This window comes from Hippocampus zosterae, chromosome 11 (genome assembly GCF_025434085.1).
Source record: "Hippocampus zosterae strain Florida chromosome 11, ASM2543408v3, whole genome shotgun sequence".
In the NCBI taxonomy this organism is placed as follows: domain Eukaryota; kingdom Metazoa; phylum Chordata; class Actinopteri; order Syngnathiformes; family Syngnathidae; genus Hippocampus; species Hippocampus zosterae.
The window spans coordinates 5,991,208-6,004,867 of NC_067461.1; the positions used below are offsets into that span (position 1 = coordinate 5,991,208).

The following is a 13,660-nucleotide window of genomic DNA, read 5'->3' on the forward strand; positions in this document are numbered from 1 at the left end:
GACTTTTCAGGACAACTTCATTGACAAAAATACAACCCAAAAAAACCCCATAACACAGCCAGTATTGTGAACGTTGAACAGATTGTTTACACATGAAGGAACCAGATAGTTTGAAGAACTCTTTTTGTGCACCTGTGAGAAGTGAGATTAAAAAGTGGTCTTAACCGGATCACTGTGGTTCCCTCCCTTCGGACCTGCTCAGGCTGATCCCTTTAGCTGGCGCCAGTGTCAATGAAATCTCCCCATAAGGAGATTGCTTGGAAACCAAATATATAGTCTTGTCTCCCAAGTGCCTTCAATCGTTGACGAGAGACTTTGACACGCAAAATATGCAAGCAACAAATGTTTTGAAGCTGGGAAGCAGAATAACATGCTTGCTTGCGTAGAAAAATGGCCACTTATATATTGAACTTGTGTGAACTGTTCACCTGTGAAAAGTCTCTGACGACTGTATCCAAAGCTTTTTGTGGCCAAAGCTTTTTGTGGCCTAAGACTTTCGCACTCACACGTACACACGTGCGCTCACATAAGCACTAGAAGCGATTGAGTATCCTCCTCTGCTCCAGTCTCACTTTGAGTTCCGACACCAGCGCGGTGTTGACCACGTCCTGCGCTGCTAACTTCTTCTTGGGCCGTGCCGCCACGGCGGCCGAGACGGTGGGCACCACCCACTTCCTCTCCCCGGGGGCGGAGGGCGGCGGCGGAGGCGGAAGCGAGGGGGCGCGGGGCGGCGGCGGAGGCGGAGGCCAGTTGACCACGTTGCTCACGTTGTTGTTGTGGTTGACGTTTTCTGCCACGTCCACGGCGTCCTGCATGTCCTCCTCGACCTGGAATTTCTCCTCGAGGTTCTCGGCTTTCCGGAAGAGGTTCTTGAAAGTCCACGCGTTTTGGTTGCGCGGCCTCCTCCTCACGCGGCGGTTGGGCATGACCCGGTTGGACTTTTTGTTGCGTAAAAAGGTGACTGTGGAGATGATGACCGTGACCATGACCATGAAGCTAATGATGCCCGCGAGCACGCCTACGATTTGCAAGGGCTTGTTTCTATTGTGAATTAAAAATGATTCCAAAGTCTCCCCTTTGAGTTTGGTCTGGAAAAGAGCACAAGGAGAACGAACATCCGTTGTCACACATTCGTTGACCTTTTGACCCAGCTCATGTTCCCTCTATTTACCCATACTCACTATTTGGCAAAGGCGTTTAAAACCTCAAGATACCAAATAAGCTGCCGTAGTAGCGCCATTATAAAAATATACTGTACACACTTCAAATTGAAACACGCCAAGTCTAGATCTCTTTTGGATATTTCAAGACAAGATCAGAGAGGTTGCCCAGGAAACCATTCCTGAGACCATTCAGCATTTCACAATGCTATTCAACATAATTTAGACACTATGCTTGTCAAAAAAATACAAAATAAGGGAACATATTGAGTCATGTTGTGCTCCTTTACAGACACCGCTCACAGCAGAACAGACCAACTATCTAAAAGTTCCAAAGAGTTTATATTTGTGCTGATGATCTCGGGGAAAGCGTCACTCATGGCCTCTTGATAATCTTTCTGATCTTGCCCTGAGGTTTGAGGCGGGACTTTTTCACAGAGTTCCAGTATATGAGAGTGGAAATGAAGATTGTGAGGGAAATGGCGAAGGTGACAGCGGTCATAAAAATCCCAAACACAGCGCCCGGGCGTTTCCTTAGTCCCAGGAAGTATGACACAAATCTGGATTTGACCTGAAAACATGACAGTGTGACACAAGAAGAGCTTCTAAGATGCCATCAAATTGGTTTCACGGTAAATTGATGCTGCTTTTGAATCCAAACATGAAATTCAAAGGTTTGAAATATTAAAGGCGGCCCGGTGGTCCAGTGGTTAGCACGTGGGCTTCACAGTGCAGAGGTACCAGGTTCGATTCCAGCTCCGGCCTCCCTGTGTGGAGTTTGCATGTTCTCCCCGGGCCTGCGTGGGTTTTCTCCGGGTGCTCCGGTTTCCTCCCACATTCCAAAAACATGCGTGGCAGGCTGATTGAACACTCTAAATTGTCCCTAGGTGTGAGTGTGAGTGCGAATGGTTGTTCGTCTCCGTGTGCCCTGCGATTGGCTGGCAACCGATTCAGGGTGTCCCCCGCCTACTGCCCGGAGACAGCTGGGATAGGCTCCAGCCCCCCCGCGACCCTAATGAGGATCAAGCGGCTCGGAAGATGAATGAATGAATGAAATATTAAAGAAACGTTTTGGGTTAAGGAACCAGAACTATACGCTCGCGCAGCTAGCGCACGCTAAACCATGCAAATTTAGCACGTTTAATTTTTGTTCAATTGGCCGACAGGACAATCTATTTTAATGTCATGGATGATGGGAGATGGATATTAGGAGATTTTTGTTTTCTTTTTTAGAGGTCCTTGGTGTAAACAGTCTCAGAACCACTGTGCTAGAATATTTCCATGCCTTTGTAGCCTTTATGTTGTGATTTCCAGCACGGCGCAGATTACATTATTGTTGCACAGTGATGTAAAAATGTGCCTACTCACTGCTTCGGTGATGTCGATCTTGACCACGGCGGTGGTGCTGAAGGACGGCTGGCCCATGTCACGGGCCTGCACCACCAATGACCAGGTGAAGTCGTTCTGCTTGGTGATGTTCTGAATGATGGCCATGGACTTGATGTACGACTTGAGGTTGATCTCGCCGGTGTCGGCGTCGATGTCAAAGATGTTGTTGTCTGGCTCGGCTTTCATAATGGCGTACTCGATCACATTGTTGGGAATCTCTGCATCGTCGTCGACGGCCTGGGATCGGAATGAATTTAGAAATTAATATTCCAACAACCGTGGGCAGCTTTTAGGGTAAGTAATGAGGCAAATAATTAAGTATGCGCTCAGTAACACCCACTAGATTAGAAAAGAAAATTGTCTCTGGCTTTTTCAATTTTTAGTAAACAGCAGAAAAACCATGCTGCCCCACCACCTTTCAAAAATGGACTTTGGACACCCCTGTTTTAGGCCACGAGCGACGTAATACAAGCGTCACCTCAATTTTGACTGGTGCTCCAATCACCATGGTCTTCTCCAGGAAATTCTCATTGAAAGCAGGCGGGTGGTCGTTCAGATCCAATACGGTGACGAACACCTCAGCCAGGCCGTACTTTTCCTCTGAGTCTTCCGCCTTCACGTAAAAGTTGTACTTGGACCGTACCTCTGCATCCAGGATGGCCCACGGCTGCGTGTAGATGATCCCAGTAACAGGCTGGATAAAGAACCTGAAAACACACCACGTTTTAGAAATCCAAGCCATTCCAATGAAATTTAGTTGAAGGGTGGAACATTCTATCAATCTCGTCCGCTAAGCATCTAGATAGTTAGCCAGGCCCACGGCTGCGTGTAGATGATCCCAGTGGAAGGCTGGATAAAGAACCTGAAAACACACCACGTTTTAAAAATCCAAGCCATTCCAATGAAATTTAGTTGAGGGGTGGAACATTCTATCAATCTCGTCCGCTAAGCATCTAGATAGTTAGCCAGGCATCTAGCTACTTAGTGAAATCGCTAGATAGCAGTGAGCTAGGTAGCTAGCTAGATGGATGGATGGCTAGATAGCTAGCTAGCTCGCTAGAGGGATGGCCAGATAGCTAGCTACTTCGCTAGATAGATAACTAGCTAGACAGACAGACAGACAGAAGTAACTGAGTACTGTAGCTACACATTTTGAATAGTCAACCCATTAAACGGTTAAATCTCAGCAAGAAATTAAAAGGCTGTCTAAAAAAAAAAAAAAAATCCAGTCCATTTAAGTAAAATATTTAACTGAGGTGGATTGCCTTATTTGTCCCAAAGGTACAACAGTATATATTTTATCAAGAACTTTCTAACCTTGACATGCAACAGTAACCCTCCTGATTTGGATTGAGATGGATGTGTTTAGTCACTCTCGGGTGACTCTGGGAGAGTGGTTCGAAGTAAACAGTCTATTTTCACCCCGTATCCCATTAAAGGATTAACAAGGGCAAGCGACAGGTGAGCAATGATTTCATGATCTCTTCCACAAGTCAAGTCTTTTACAGGAAAGCGATAAGTTATTTTTGGAGAACATTCTTTGAAAAGACTGTGTCATGACTTTGTCGTAACGGACACTCACTGAAATGCTCCAAACATTTCAACCACTGCTACTGTCTCGGCAAGATTAAGGAACATAGGCTGGGATCACTCTGACATCCAGCGCGAAAAGTGACTCCAATTGAGCCTGGATTTTCTGGCATTTTCCATAGTTGCATGTACAGGAAATGAGTTGTGATATTAAAACAAATCTGCAGCAATCATTGGCTGTGACTCGGAGCCAGACATGTCGCTGTTCTGCCCCTGATATCAAACAATCATATTACCCATAAGCTGTCCAAAATAAAACATTTTATTTCTACTCATTCCTAGAATTCTCATTATACTTACAAGTCAGCCCCAGATCCATAGATGGAGTACTTCACATCACCCCATGGTCCTGAGTCTGGGTCTATTGCCTAAAGAACAACATTTCTACTTAGAAAATAACCATTTTAATTCAGCGCTACACGGGTTTGTCACAAGGAGAAGCGTGTTGCTGTCATTATCATGGAGGACATGGGACAACCTGCTAGCGTGATCTATAATTGGTGGAGCCGATCTTATATTTAACCAATTCAGGGACAGCGGTTACTACAGTGAACAGCTTATCATGTGATCACGTTACATGGTGCATGAAAGGGTTAACTCTGTTACTGACATATTTTGAGAAGAAATTAATCTATCGATTATTGCATCGATTAATTAATCTCTGCTGGGCCAACAAACACGCTATACAATTGCCCGGCAAGCTGACTGAATCAGAATATGACAAAAACTTGCAGTGTTTTTCATTAGTAACATGAGTTTTGGTCACAGAACGATTTGAAGTCACGTCACCACTCTATAGTGTTTCTGCAGACCAAAAAAAATGAAGCGGGCGTTGACGGGTCAGGGACACGATGTTGCGGTTCGAAAAAGAAAGCTTGTTTGATGTCATCATCACATCATCATGTCATCAGCTAATCTGTTGCATCAGTGAGGCCTGTTCACTGTCTCCGTGTGTACAAGGTCACTTGTCGGCTGTTCTTTTATCTGATTGAAATTGCCCGGGATCAAGGCAGCGAGCCTTTGCTGGTGTTCACGCAACGGGAGGATTTACCAGTGCCGCTCTGAACTCAGGCAGCGTTCATGTGAAGGACGACTGAATGACAAAAGTCAGAAAATCTGCGTCTAGGATCAATCAGCCAGGTGGCGCTTCAATAACATTCACGAAGAGCTAACTTTGCCTTCAAATTAGTCCAGAACACAGTACGTCTGCAGATATTTTGTCCAGCTTTCAGAAAAAAGGGAGAGAGGAAAAAAAACCTGGGAATTTAGTGTTACACAACAAAATGAAAGTGATAGCCATCTGGCAGCTTCCCTCGACTAGCTTTTATCTACATGTTTTCACATATTATCCCTACCTCAGCACCAAAAATTCTACATTTAGGGAATTAAAGCCTCTTTCTGGCATTTTGTTCAAATCGAGCATTCCTCTTGAGCTTGCGGTGACGTACGCTGATGCGGGTGTATTTTTAGACGGGATGATGGGCAACTCACCAGGACGGACACAACGTTCGAACCGCCTGGTGAATTCTCCGGAATCCTGGCGATGTAGTAGTCCGAGGAGAATTTCGGTGCGTTGTCATTGGTGTCCAACAGATGGATGATGATGTCGGCCGTGGAGCTGAACCTCTCTGGTGTATCGATCTCGACGGCAAGTAGCTGAAAGAGACAAAGCATAAAAATGATGATCATGGATACTGCGGGGGAAAATGGTCGCTTGTCCGTCGTAACGCGCACACCTTATACGTGAGGAAGTGATGTTTCTCATAATCCATGGCTGCCGAGTCCTCCACCAGGATTGTGACTTGGGCCTCGTTCAGTACCGTCTGTGGGACCACCCGTAGCATTCCTCCCGGTCCAATGAGCCTCAGGTTGAATTTTGCATTGGCGCCCTAAAACACAGGTTTTCAAACTCAAGGCCCGGGGGCCAGATTCGGACCGCCATGTCATTTTATATGGCCCGCTAAAGCAAATTGTGGATGTCAACTTCCAGGATGCTTGCTAAAATCTGTACCGAAATGCTAAATTGTCACGTGGAATAAATAATGTTGAGATTTTGCAACCCTTTTTACACTCACTTGAACAGTAATTGAAAAAAAAACAACCAATAGTTGACCGATTTCAAAACTTGTAAGCCAATAATTTTTTTTGTGTACAAGTAATAATACGATGTGATGATGAAACGTTAATTCGGTTTTTGTCATCACGGACCCCCGAGGAAAGACGTAACTCCAAAGTGGCGATCATCTGACAGTTCCTTGCTGTGAAGTACACCGACATTCTATCTCCAGACTCACATGACGTAGTCCCCACCTGATTTTGTTTTTGCTGCCCGCTTTCACTAGCCTAAAGGGTTAATTGACGGCACTCGTTTTGAAGGATTACATCAAGATGGCGGCTTACGGTGCGGCAGACTATCCCGGAAGTATCTGACACACCTCCTTACTTGTAATATTCTTTGTAGCGCTTTCCACTATTTGTTGGAATGTGTGACAGACAGCATAATCCATGCAGCAAGCAGCTATTTCAATCACACTAAAAGCATCGTATGATGATTGGCCTTCCAGGAAACAATCAATAAAAGATCAGTCAGCGCAATTACATTTCTGTACGGAATCATAGCGAGACTTGCGTAAGCTGACAAAACGGCACATTTAGCTGATAATTTGTGTCCTTGAACAGGATTGTGAGCGATAATGGCAGTTCAAATGTGGACATGTGAGGGAGGGGGGGGGGGGGGGTGTTACGCAACATCGGTGTTCCTTTGCTTTGGTGCGCTCACCTGATCGGAGTCGTTGACTGTGATTTTAAGCCCTCGCAGTATTTCCCCTTCTGGGGGATGCTCGTACATGGTCAGCTCAAACGTACTTTGGGTGCCGTTTTCGCCGTAGAAAGTCGGCGGGTTGTTGTTCAGGTCAACCACGCGGATGACCACCGTGGTCACGCTGTAGTCCAAGAGACGCCCTTCGGGGCTTATTTCGGATGCCTGGAACAACGGCTTTAAATTAGAACATATGAACCCTTTCGTGCACTCTGTATAAGATGTCCACTGTAGTAACCGCTGTCCCTTAAAACATATTTTCTTCATGTATGTATTGTATGTATCCCCCCCGCCAAAAAAAGACCAGAACGGTCCTTTTCTGTCAGGCATGTTATACAAATACTTATAGCTAACATATCGTCTCTGTTGGACAGAAAACTCGTACTTCTAAACATGGTCAATTGCACATTTTTGTGGACTTACTTTGACTTTGATGTTAAAGAGTTCCCGTCTTAGAAACATGGGCTGTGTCAGCAGCGTGATACGACCAGTGGTCTCATTGATGCTAAAAACTCCATCATCACCTTTAAAAGAATAAACACACGTCGACAAAGGTGGCAACAGACACTATGTGGGACGCATTTTTGGAGGATGTATTTCCAAAATCATGACTGACCTTCTTCAAAAGAATAACGAATAGGATTTGAGTTTCCCACATCTCCATCTCTGGCCACGACGGTATAAATTTCAGACCCCTTGGGAAAAGATACACACAATATCAGAGTTAGCAATATAGAAGCATAGTAGAAATGACACGTACATTTAATCTCATAAAGTGGCAATCAACACAGAGTACAGCAGATACTCACAGGCAGCGACACTTCATAAACGTAGCCAAAGTACGGCGTCCCGATAAAAGACGGCGGTGTATCTTGTGCATCTAACACGTTAATTGTCAGGGTAGCGGAGGATGATAAAAATTGCTCTTTGCCGTTGTAAGTGCCACCACCATCCTGCGAAAAAGTCATGTTGTTGGTTACGTATTTCTCAAATGGTCCTTTAAAACAAATTTGAAATGAAATCACAGACAGTAAAAAAAAAAAACTGAATTATAATCCTGTAAATGCAATGCAGAAAAAAAAAATGATGGACCGGGAACATTTTGTGAATTTGCCACCTCTGCAATGTATACCGATTCATAGCGAGTATGCATTTTCCTAAAAGACAATTCAATATGTATCTCAATAAATGGGTTAGGCAATCACAAATCGGTTTTCATTACACCCATAATATATCTATTAATGTATGAGGAGCCCGCTGGAGAAAATAACGCCAGCTGCCACCGTCATCGCCGAACCTTAAAATGTGCTGTGATACAGTATATACAGTCTACCTTTGCAATGACAATGACAAAATGCGTTTTGGTTTTCTCATAGTCCAGCGTTTCCTCCAGCTTGATGCGAATGACTCCACTATGTCTGTCAATGGCAAACAAACTGGACTGTGCATTCTGCAACAAAGAAGCACAATAAAAGCAGGATTTAAAAAAAAGAAATAAAAAGAGCACATTGACTGAAACAAGGTCACATGAGTGAAAAGCCTCTCAGTTGAAACCCCATTATGAGCTCTCACGAGAGCGAGTACCCGGAGTGGTCAGATGGATACATGCATGAAAACATTAAGGGGTCGCTTGAACTAGGCCACGTAGTGTATTTCTCTTTGTCCATCTGGATGTAGGGAGCCCATATGCTCCATATATGCAGGTGAAAGCTGCCCTGCCCAGATGTGCGCCATCTCACTGGTCCTCGCTACCACGGGCCAGATGCTCTTAAAAGACCCAAAGTGCACACTAATGTTGATGGCCATTCAGTTGCCAAATCAGAAACACGTGCGCAAATGAATATTGTTATGGCAATCCTCATAAATGATGCATGAATGTTCGCTATGACACTGAGCAAATCATTGTCAACGCTTCGGGCCGGTCATCACATGCCTCATTTGATGGTAGAAAATGATTAAATGAAGTTGTAAACATGTAGCAACTGATCAAAATATGTTTGTGTAAGGGGGGGGGGGGCATATCTGCCAGTTACCAGTAGGTAGTAGTTGACCGATCCTCCGGAACCTGTGTCTTTGTCCACCGCCTGCGCTTTGAAGATGCTGTGTCCTGACTCTGTGGTCTACACACAAGACACAAATTGAAAAAGAAATAGAAAATATAAAGGAAATGATTGAATGGAATGGTTGCGCAAATGTCAGGGATCAGCCTATCTATCTGAATGGCTAGCTAGGTAACTATCTATCCAGATAGCTAGCTAGCTAATTATCAATCCAGATAGCTAGCTAGCTAATTATCGATCCAGATAGCTAGCTAGCTAATTATCAATCCAGATAGCTAGCTAGCTAACTATATACAGTATTTATCTAGCTAGCTAGATAGCTATGATATTGGTTCATTAATCCAACATACTTCAAGGACATCAATGATGGCAGGCATGTTTTTGAATTCGGGTTTCTCATCATTTGTGTCCATCACAAATATTGTCACTCTTTCCACAACCTGAAAAGCAAGAAACCCACGGAATAAAATCACACTTTGTTTATTTCGATCATACAGTATAGAGAAAATTAACAGCTAACCTTAGCCATCAACCACTTGGCACTTTAACCATTTCTTTTGCAGTTTTTGTGAACAGTTTGGCCTTGGTGGCGTTCTGAATTCTCTGCTAAAACAACACGGTGGCCTAAAACTTAATAATCAGTACAAACAGATTGCATTTACCTTGCTTTTCCCATCCGTGATGCTGACCATTACATCTAGGGAATCTTGTTTCTGAGCAGACAAAGAACACAACGTTATATTTGTTCAAATAATTTGTATTTCTAAACTCTTATTTTTAGTATCATAATGTTCACCTCTCGATCCAGCTTCTGCACTAAGGTAATATTTCCAGTTTTGGGGTTGACCCGGAAGTACTCCTTGGAACCTGGATCAAAGGAAAGGCCGTAGCTCACCTCTTGGCCTTCGGGGTCGGTGCCATTAAGGCAGTAAATTTGTGTACCTAAAAGGAAATGCCTTTATTTTCAAGCATTGCTACCTCAAAAGAGTGTCATGTAAAGTACGTAATAAGAAGCGATTCTCAACTCTTAATCTTCAAGTTTCAAGCAAGTCCTCAGTTATAGTAACAAAAATCAAGGAAGTCAAGTTGCCCCTTTTAAATTTCAAGCAAGCTGTCGAAGCAGGTCATAAGTCAAGTCGAACAACCTTGTTCAGTCATTACATATATTCACACATTAGCCACTTTGCATTTACTATCTGCACTTGTGTTAGTTAGCTCTAGCTTACTATGGATTTTTACCAGTCCCAAATCAGTCTTCATATCTACAACATTGTCTTCTCGATTCTTCATACCATCTACAAATGAAGAGCCCTCAATTAAAGAGGTTGCGGAAAGCAGATGGCAATGATAACATAATGGCATTTAGCGTGTACTTTACATGTCACACAACACATCTGCTTTGTGTGTGACATTGACACATGAACTTCATAGCACGCTAGTCGTCACGAGCTAAGCTCACCGACAGGCGTGTCCTCCGAGAGGCTGAACAGTGCCATGTTGCCGTTGTTGCTGTATGGTCCATTGTCAAAGAAATACGGGGCAAAATCTGCTTGAGCTTAGGGACATAAAAGCAAAAGGAATTAGTGGCAGAAATCAAGGACAGTATGAAGCAAGCTTGTCAACATGGTGCTGATTTTGAATGTAAAGGAGTACAAATACTTTTTGCGCATTCGTACAAGGTACTTGACTTCATGATGTATATTTTTTGGCAACTTTCACTTTGACCCCACTACCTTTGAAAAATAATACATTTAGTTTCACGATATCTTCCAAATCTTGTTTTCTCAAGAATTGTTTTCATATGTCCATCCTAAGTGACAGAAATTTTAGCATTCCAAAACTTGACGTCCATCCTGAATAAGTACATTGAGGCAAGTTTTAAATTATTTCATATAAATCAAAGTGAAGCGACAAGGGGCTTCCCTTCAGGCGGTATGTCACCGAGCGCCGAAGGTTTGCAAGTGTGTTGGCACCCAGCGGATGTTGTTTTATTATTATTATTATTTTTTTTTATCAGCGTTCGTTCAGGTTTGCACATAGTCGCAAAGACATCGAACATCAATTTAACTGGTCTTCTCGCAAAGACATTTTGAACATGTTCAAAGTTTAATGGTGATGAGAAAAAACTGTAATCGTTCAAGCTGTTTGGGAACGTCTGGAGAATATCTTTGCGACTGTTTGCAACATTGAACAAGCCCTGCCAAAAACAACAAAATTCACTACGCGCACACACACTCACAAACCTTCGCCGCTCGGTGAGCTACGGAATTTACATATCATAAGCTTGTTTAGGCTAATGGCTAACGTGATGGCCTGGCTAACATAGCGCTAGTTGACTTCCCGCTAGCCAAAATGGTGATCTAACTGCACTACATATTGAAGTAACCTTGAGATTTATCTTGGAGTTAACAAACTGAAGCCTTTTTCTTTTATTTCGTATTAGGATTTATTGTAAGAAAGCCACCAAAAAAACAACAACCCACAAATCTTTTTGTAACCATTCACTTAATTTTTCATTTTTTTTTACTTCCAGTATATGTATATAAATTGAATATCAGAAAATGATTTTGATAATACTGCAACTGTATTCAAGAGTGGATGGTGCAAACACTCCCTTTTCTTGGTCCCTTCGAGGATTAAAGGTGAGCTAAATCAGCTTCCTTTGAAACCTTTTCTTCACGTCAATGTCTGATGACCGCACCAATGTTTTTTTTTTTTTTGGGTGTTAACACTTTCAGATTGACATTTCACAACAGTTCTCAGCCGGAATGAATCCTTATTTGAACCACATAACAAAATGAACATTTCTTCAAAATCAACTGTACCCATACTTGTAAATGATCACAAACTTACCCGAGCAGACGCGGAAAAAAGCAAAGAGCAGTGGCAAATGTGCGATCCTCACATGCTTCATCCTTTAAAACATGAAGGGATGAAGTCGCACCATGAAGGCGAGCGCATGAGGTACACCTCTCAAGGTGTTTGCTGTGCGACTGAAGGCAGATGCGCCCCCGACTAATCCAATGACACTTCTTAAGAGTCCCCTCCTGGTATGCACAAGTCCAAACGGGCTGCAATGACCACCAGAGGACTGGCCTGGAGATCCAGGACCCACAAAAAAATTAACATTTTCTGGAGATAATGTATTGCTCTACAAAGTGGTGTTTTGTCGTTATACTTGGCGTGCGATGGGGGTGTCATGATTATTTAAATTATTCAGCCTTAATACAGGGGTTAAGTTCAGTCTTTGGATGTAACTTCCTTATAGAACTTTGTTTAAATTGATAAGTCAAGTGTTCTGGTCAACAGCAATGGACAAAAGAGGGGATTTAAAAATCAAGCAGCATCTATTATATTCTGTGCCAGAGGTTACTTGATGTTGTGCACCATCTGCTGTGCACTCCACAACCATCTGTTGCACTAAGAAGAAGAAAAAAAAAAGTCACTATTTGCTCCAATTAGAGGAATCATAAAACAGAGGATGATGCAGATGAAAGCAGCGAATGATCTGATGGGATTAAATAGCTCCAGTTGAAGTTTTGCGGCAGGAACAGTGACCTCCGCAATGCTCATTCGAAAACGAGGGTCAGTACTAATTACATAATGTTTACACCGTTACCTCCCTTCTTTTCTTTTTTTTCAGTCCTTTGACTTGCAGTAAAGCCATCACAATTGGGAAAGGACAGCCACAGTCACAGATGCAGGCCAGCACGCTCATGCAGAAGCTGCCGTCGGCCACGGCTCACGTTCAGACATTCACACACACTCGCCGCTCACTCACCCCACCAAGCCCCTCCCCCTAAAGGCGCATGCGAAGATGCAACAAAACGTATCGCATTTCCTGTACATTTTAGGCTCGCAAGTAGTTTATAGAAAGCTTTCATGGTATGAAAAGAATATATATAATATAACTGAATATATATATATATATATTAGTATTCAAACAAGGGCGGCCCGGTAGTCCATTGGTTAGCACGTCGGCTTCACAGTGCAGAGGTACCGGGTTCGATTCCAGCTCTGGCCTCCCTGTGTGGAGTTTGCATGTTCTCCCCGGGCTTGCGTGGGTTTTCTCCGGGTGCTCCGGTTTCCTCCCACATTCCTAAAACATGCGTGGCAGGCTGATTGAACACTCTTAATTGTCCCTAGGTGTGAGTGTGAGTGCAAATGGTTGTTCGTTTCTGTGTGCCCTGCGATTGGCTGGCAACCGATTCAGGGTGTCCCCCGCCTACTGCCCGGAGACAGCTGGGATAGGCTCCAGCACCCACTGCGACCCTAGTGAGGATCAAGCGGCTCGGAAGATGAATGAATGAATGAATAGTATTCAAACAAAAAGAGGCCACCCATTGTTCACTTCCGAGCTATTAAAACTCATTGCATGTCAAAGGATTAAGAAACGTGGAAAAAAAAACCTTTCACTGTCCATTCTCCTGCTGAAGTACAATCGACTTTATAATCTCAGAATCTGCGGATGAACGTACACAACGTGAGCTGCTGCAAAGAGCATGTAATCAAGTAGTCGACATGCAAAGTCCGCAGTTGAAAGAGACACACAAAACAAAACACAAGTGCAAAGGGAAAGGCGGCAATACACACGTCTCATCGATCTTAAAATGTACGTGTTAAGATTTCGTATCATGCGCTGA

At 43.5% G+C, this 13,660-nt stretch overlaps 1 protein-coding gene across 2 annotated transcripts; it reads right to left on the bottom strand.

Moving 5' to 3' along the window:
• cdhr1a (cadherin-related family member 1a) lies at positions 1 to 12,945 on the bottom strand. 2 transcript variants are annotated; one of them, XM_052080160.1, is made up of 17 exons: positions 11,871 to 12,944; positions 10,477 to 10,572; positions 9,814 to 9,959; positions 9,680 to 9,730; positions 9,368 to 9,457; positions 8,991 to 9,077; positions 8,291 to 8,407; positions 7,767 to 7,910; positions 7,574 to 7,652; positions 7,381 to 7,481; positions 6,919 to 7,122; positions 5,876 to 6,028; positions 5,631 to 5,795; positions 4,440 to 4,507; positions 3,028 to 3,256; positions 2,529 to 2,786; positions 1 to 1,088 (listed from the first exon to the last, which is right to left on the bottom strand). In XM_052080160.1, the coding sequence occupies exons 1-17, from the start codon at positions 11,929 to 11,931 to the stop codon at positions 534 to 536; spliced, it is 2,604 nt and encodes an 867-aa protein (XP_051936120.1). In that variant the 5' UTR covers positions 11,932 to 12,944; the 3' UTR covers positions 1 to 533. The 2 variants fall into 2 exon arrangements, with proteins under 2 accessions (XP_051936120.1, XP_051936121.1); XM_052080161.1 differs by having other exon boundaries at positions 937 to 1,731; positions 11,871 to 12,945.
• Positions 12,946 to 13,660: the final 715 nt, after the last annotated feature.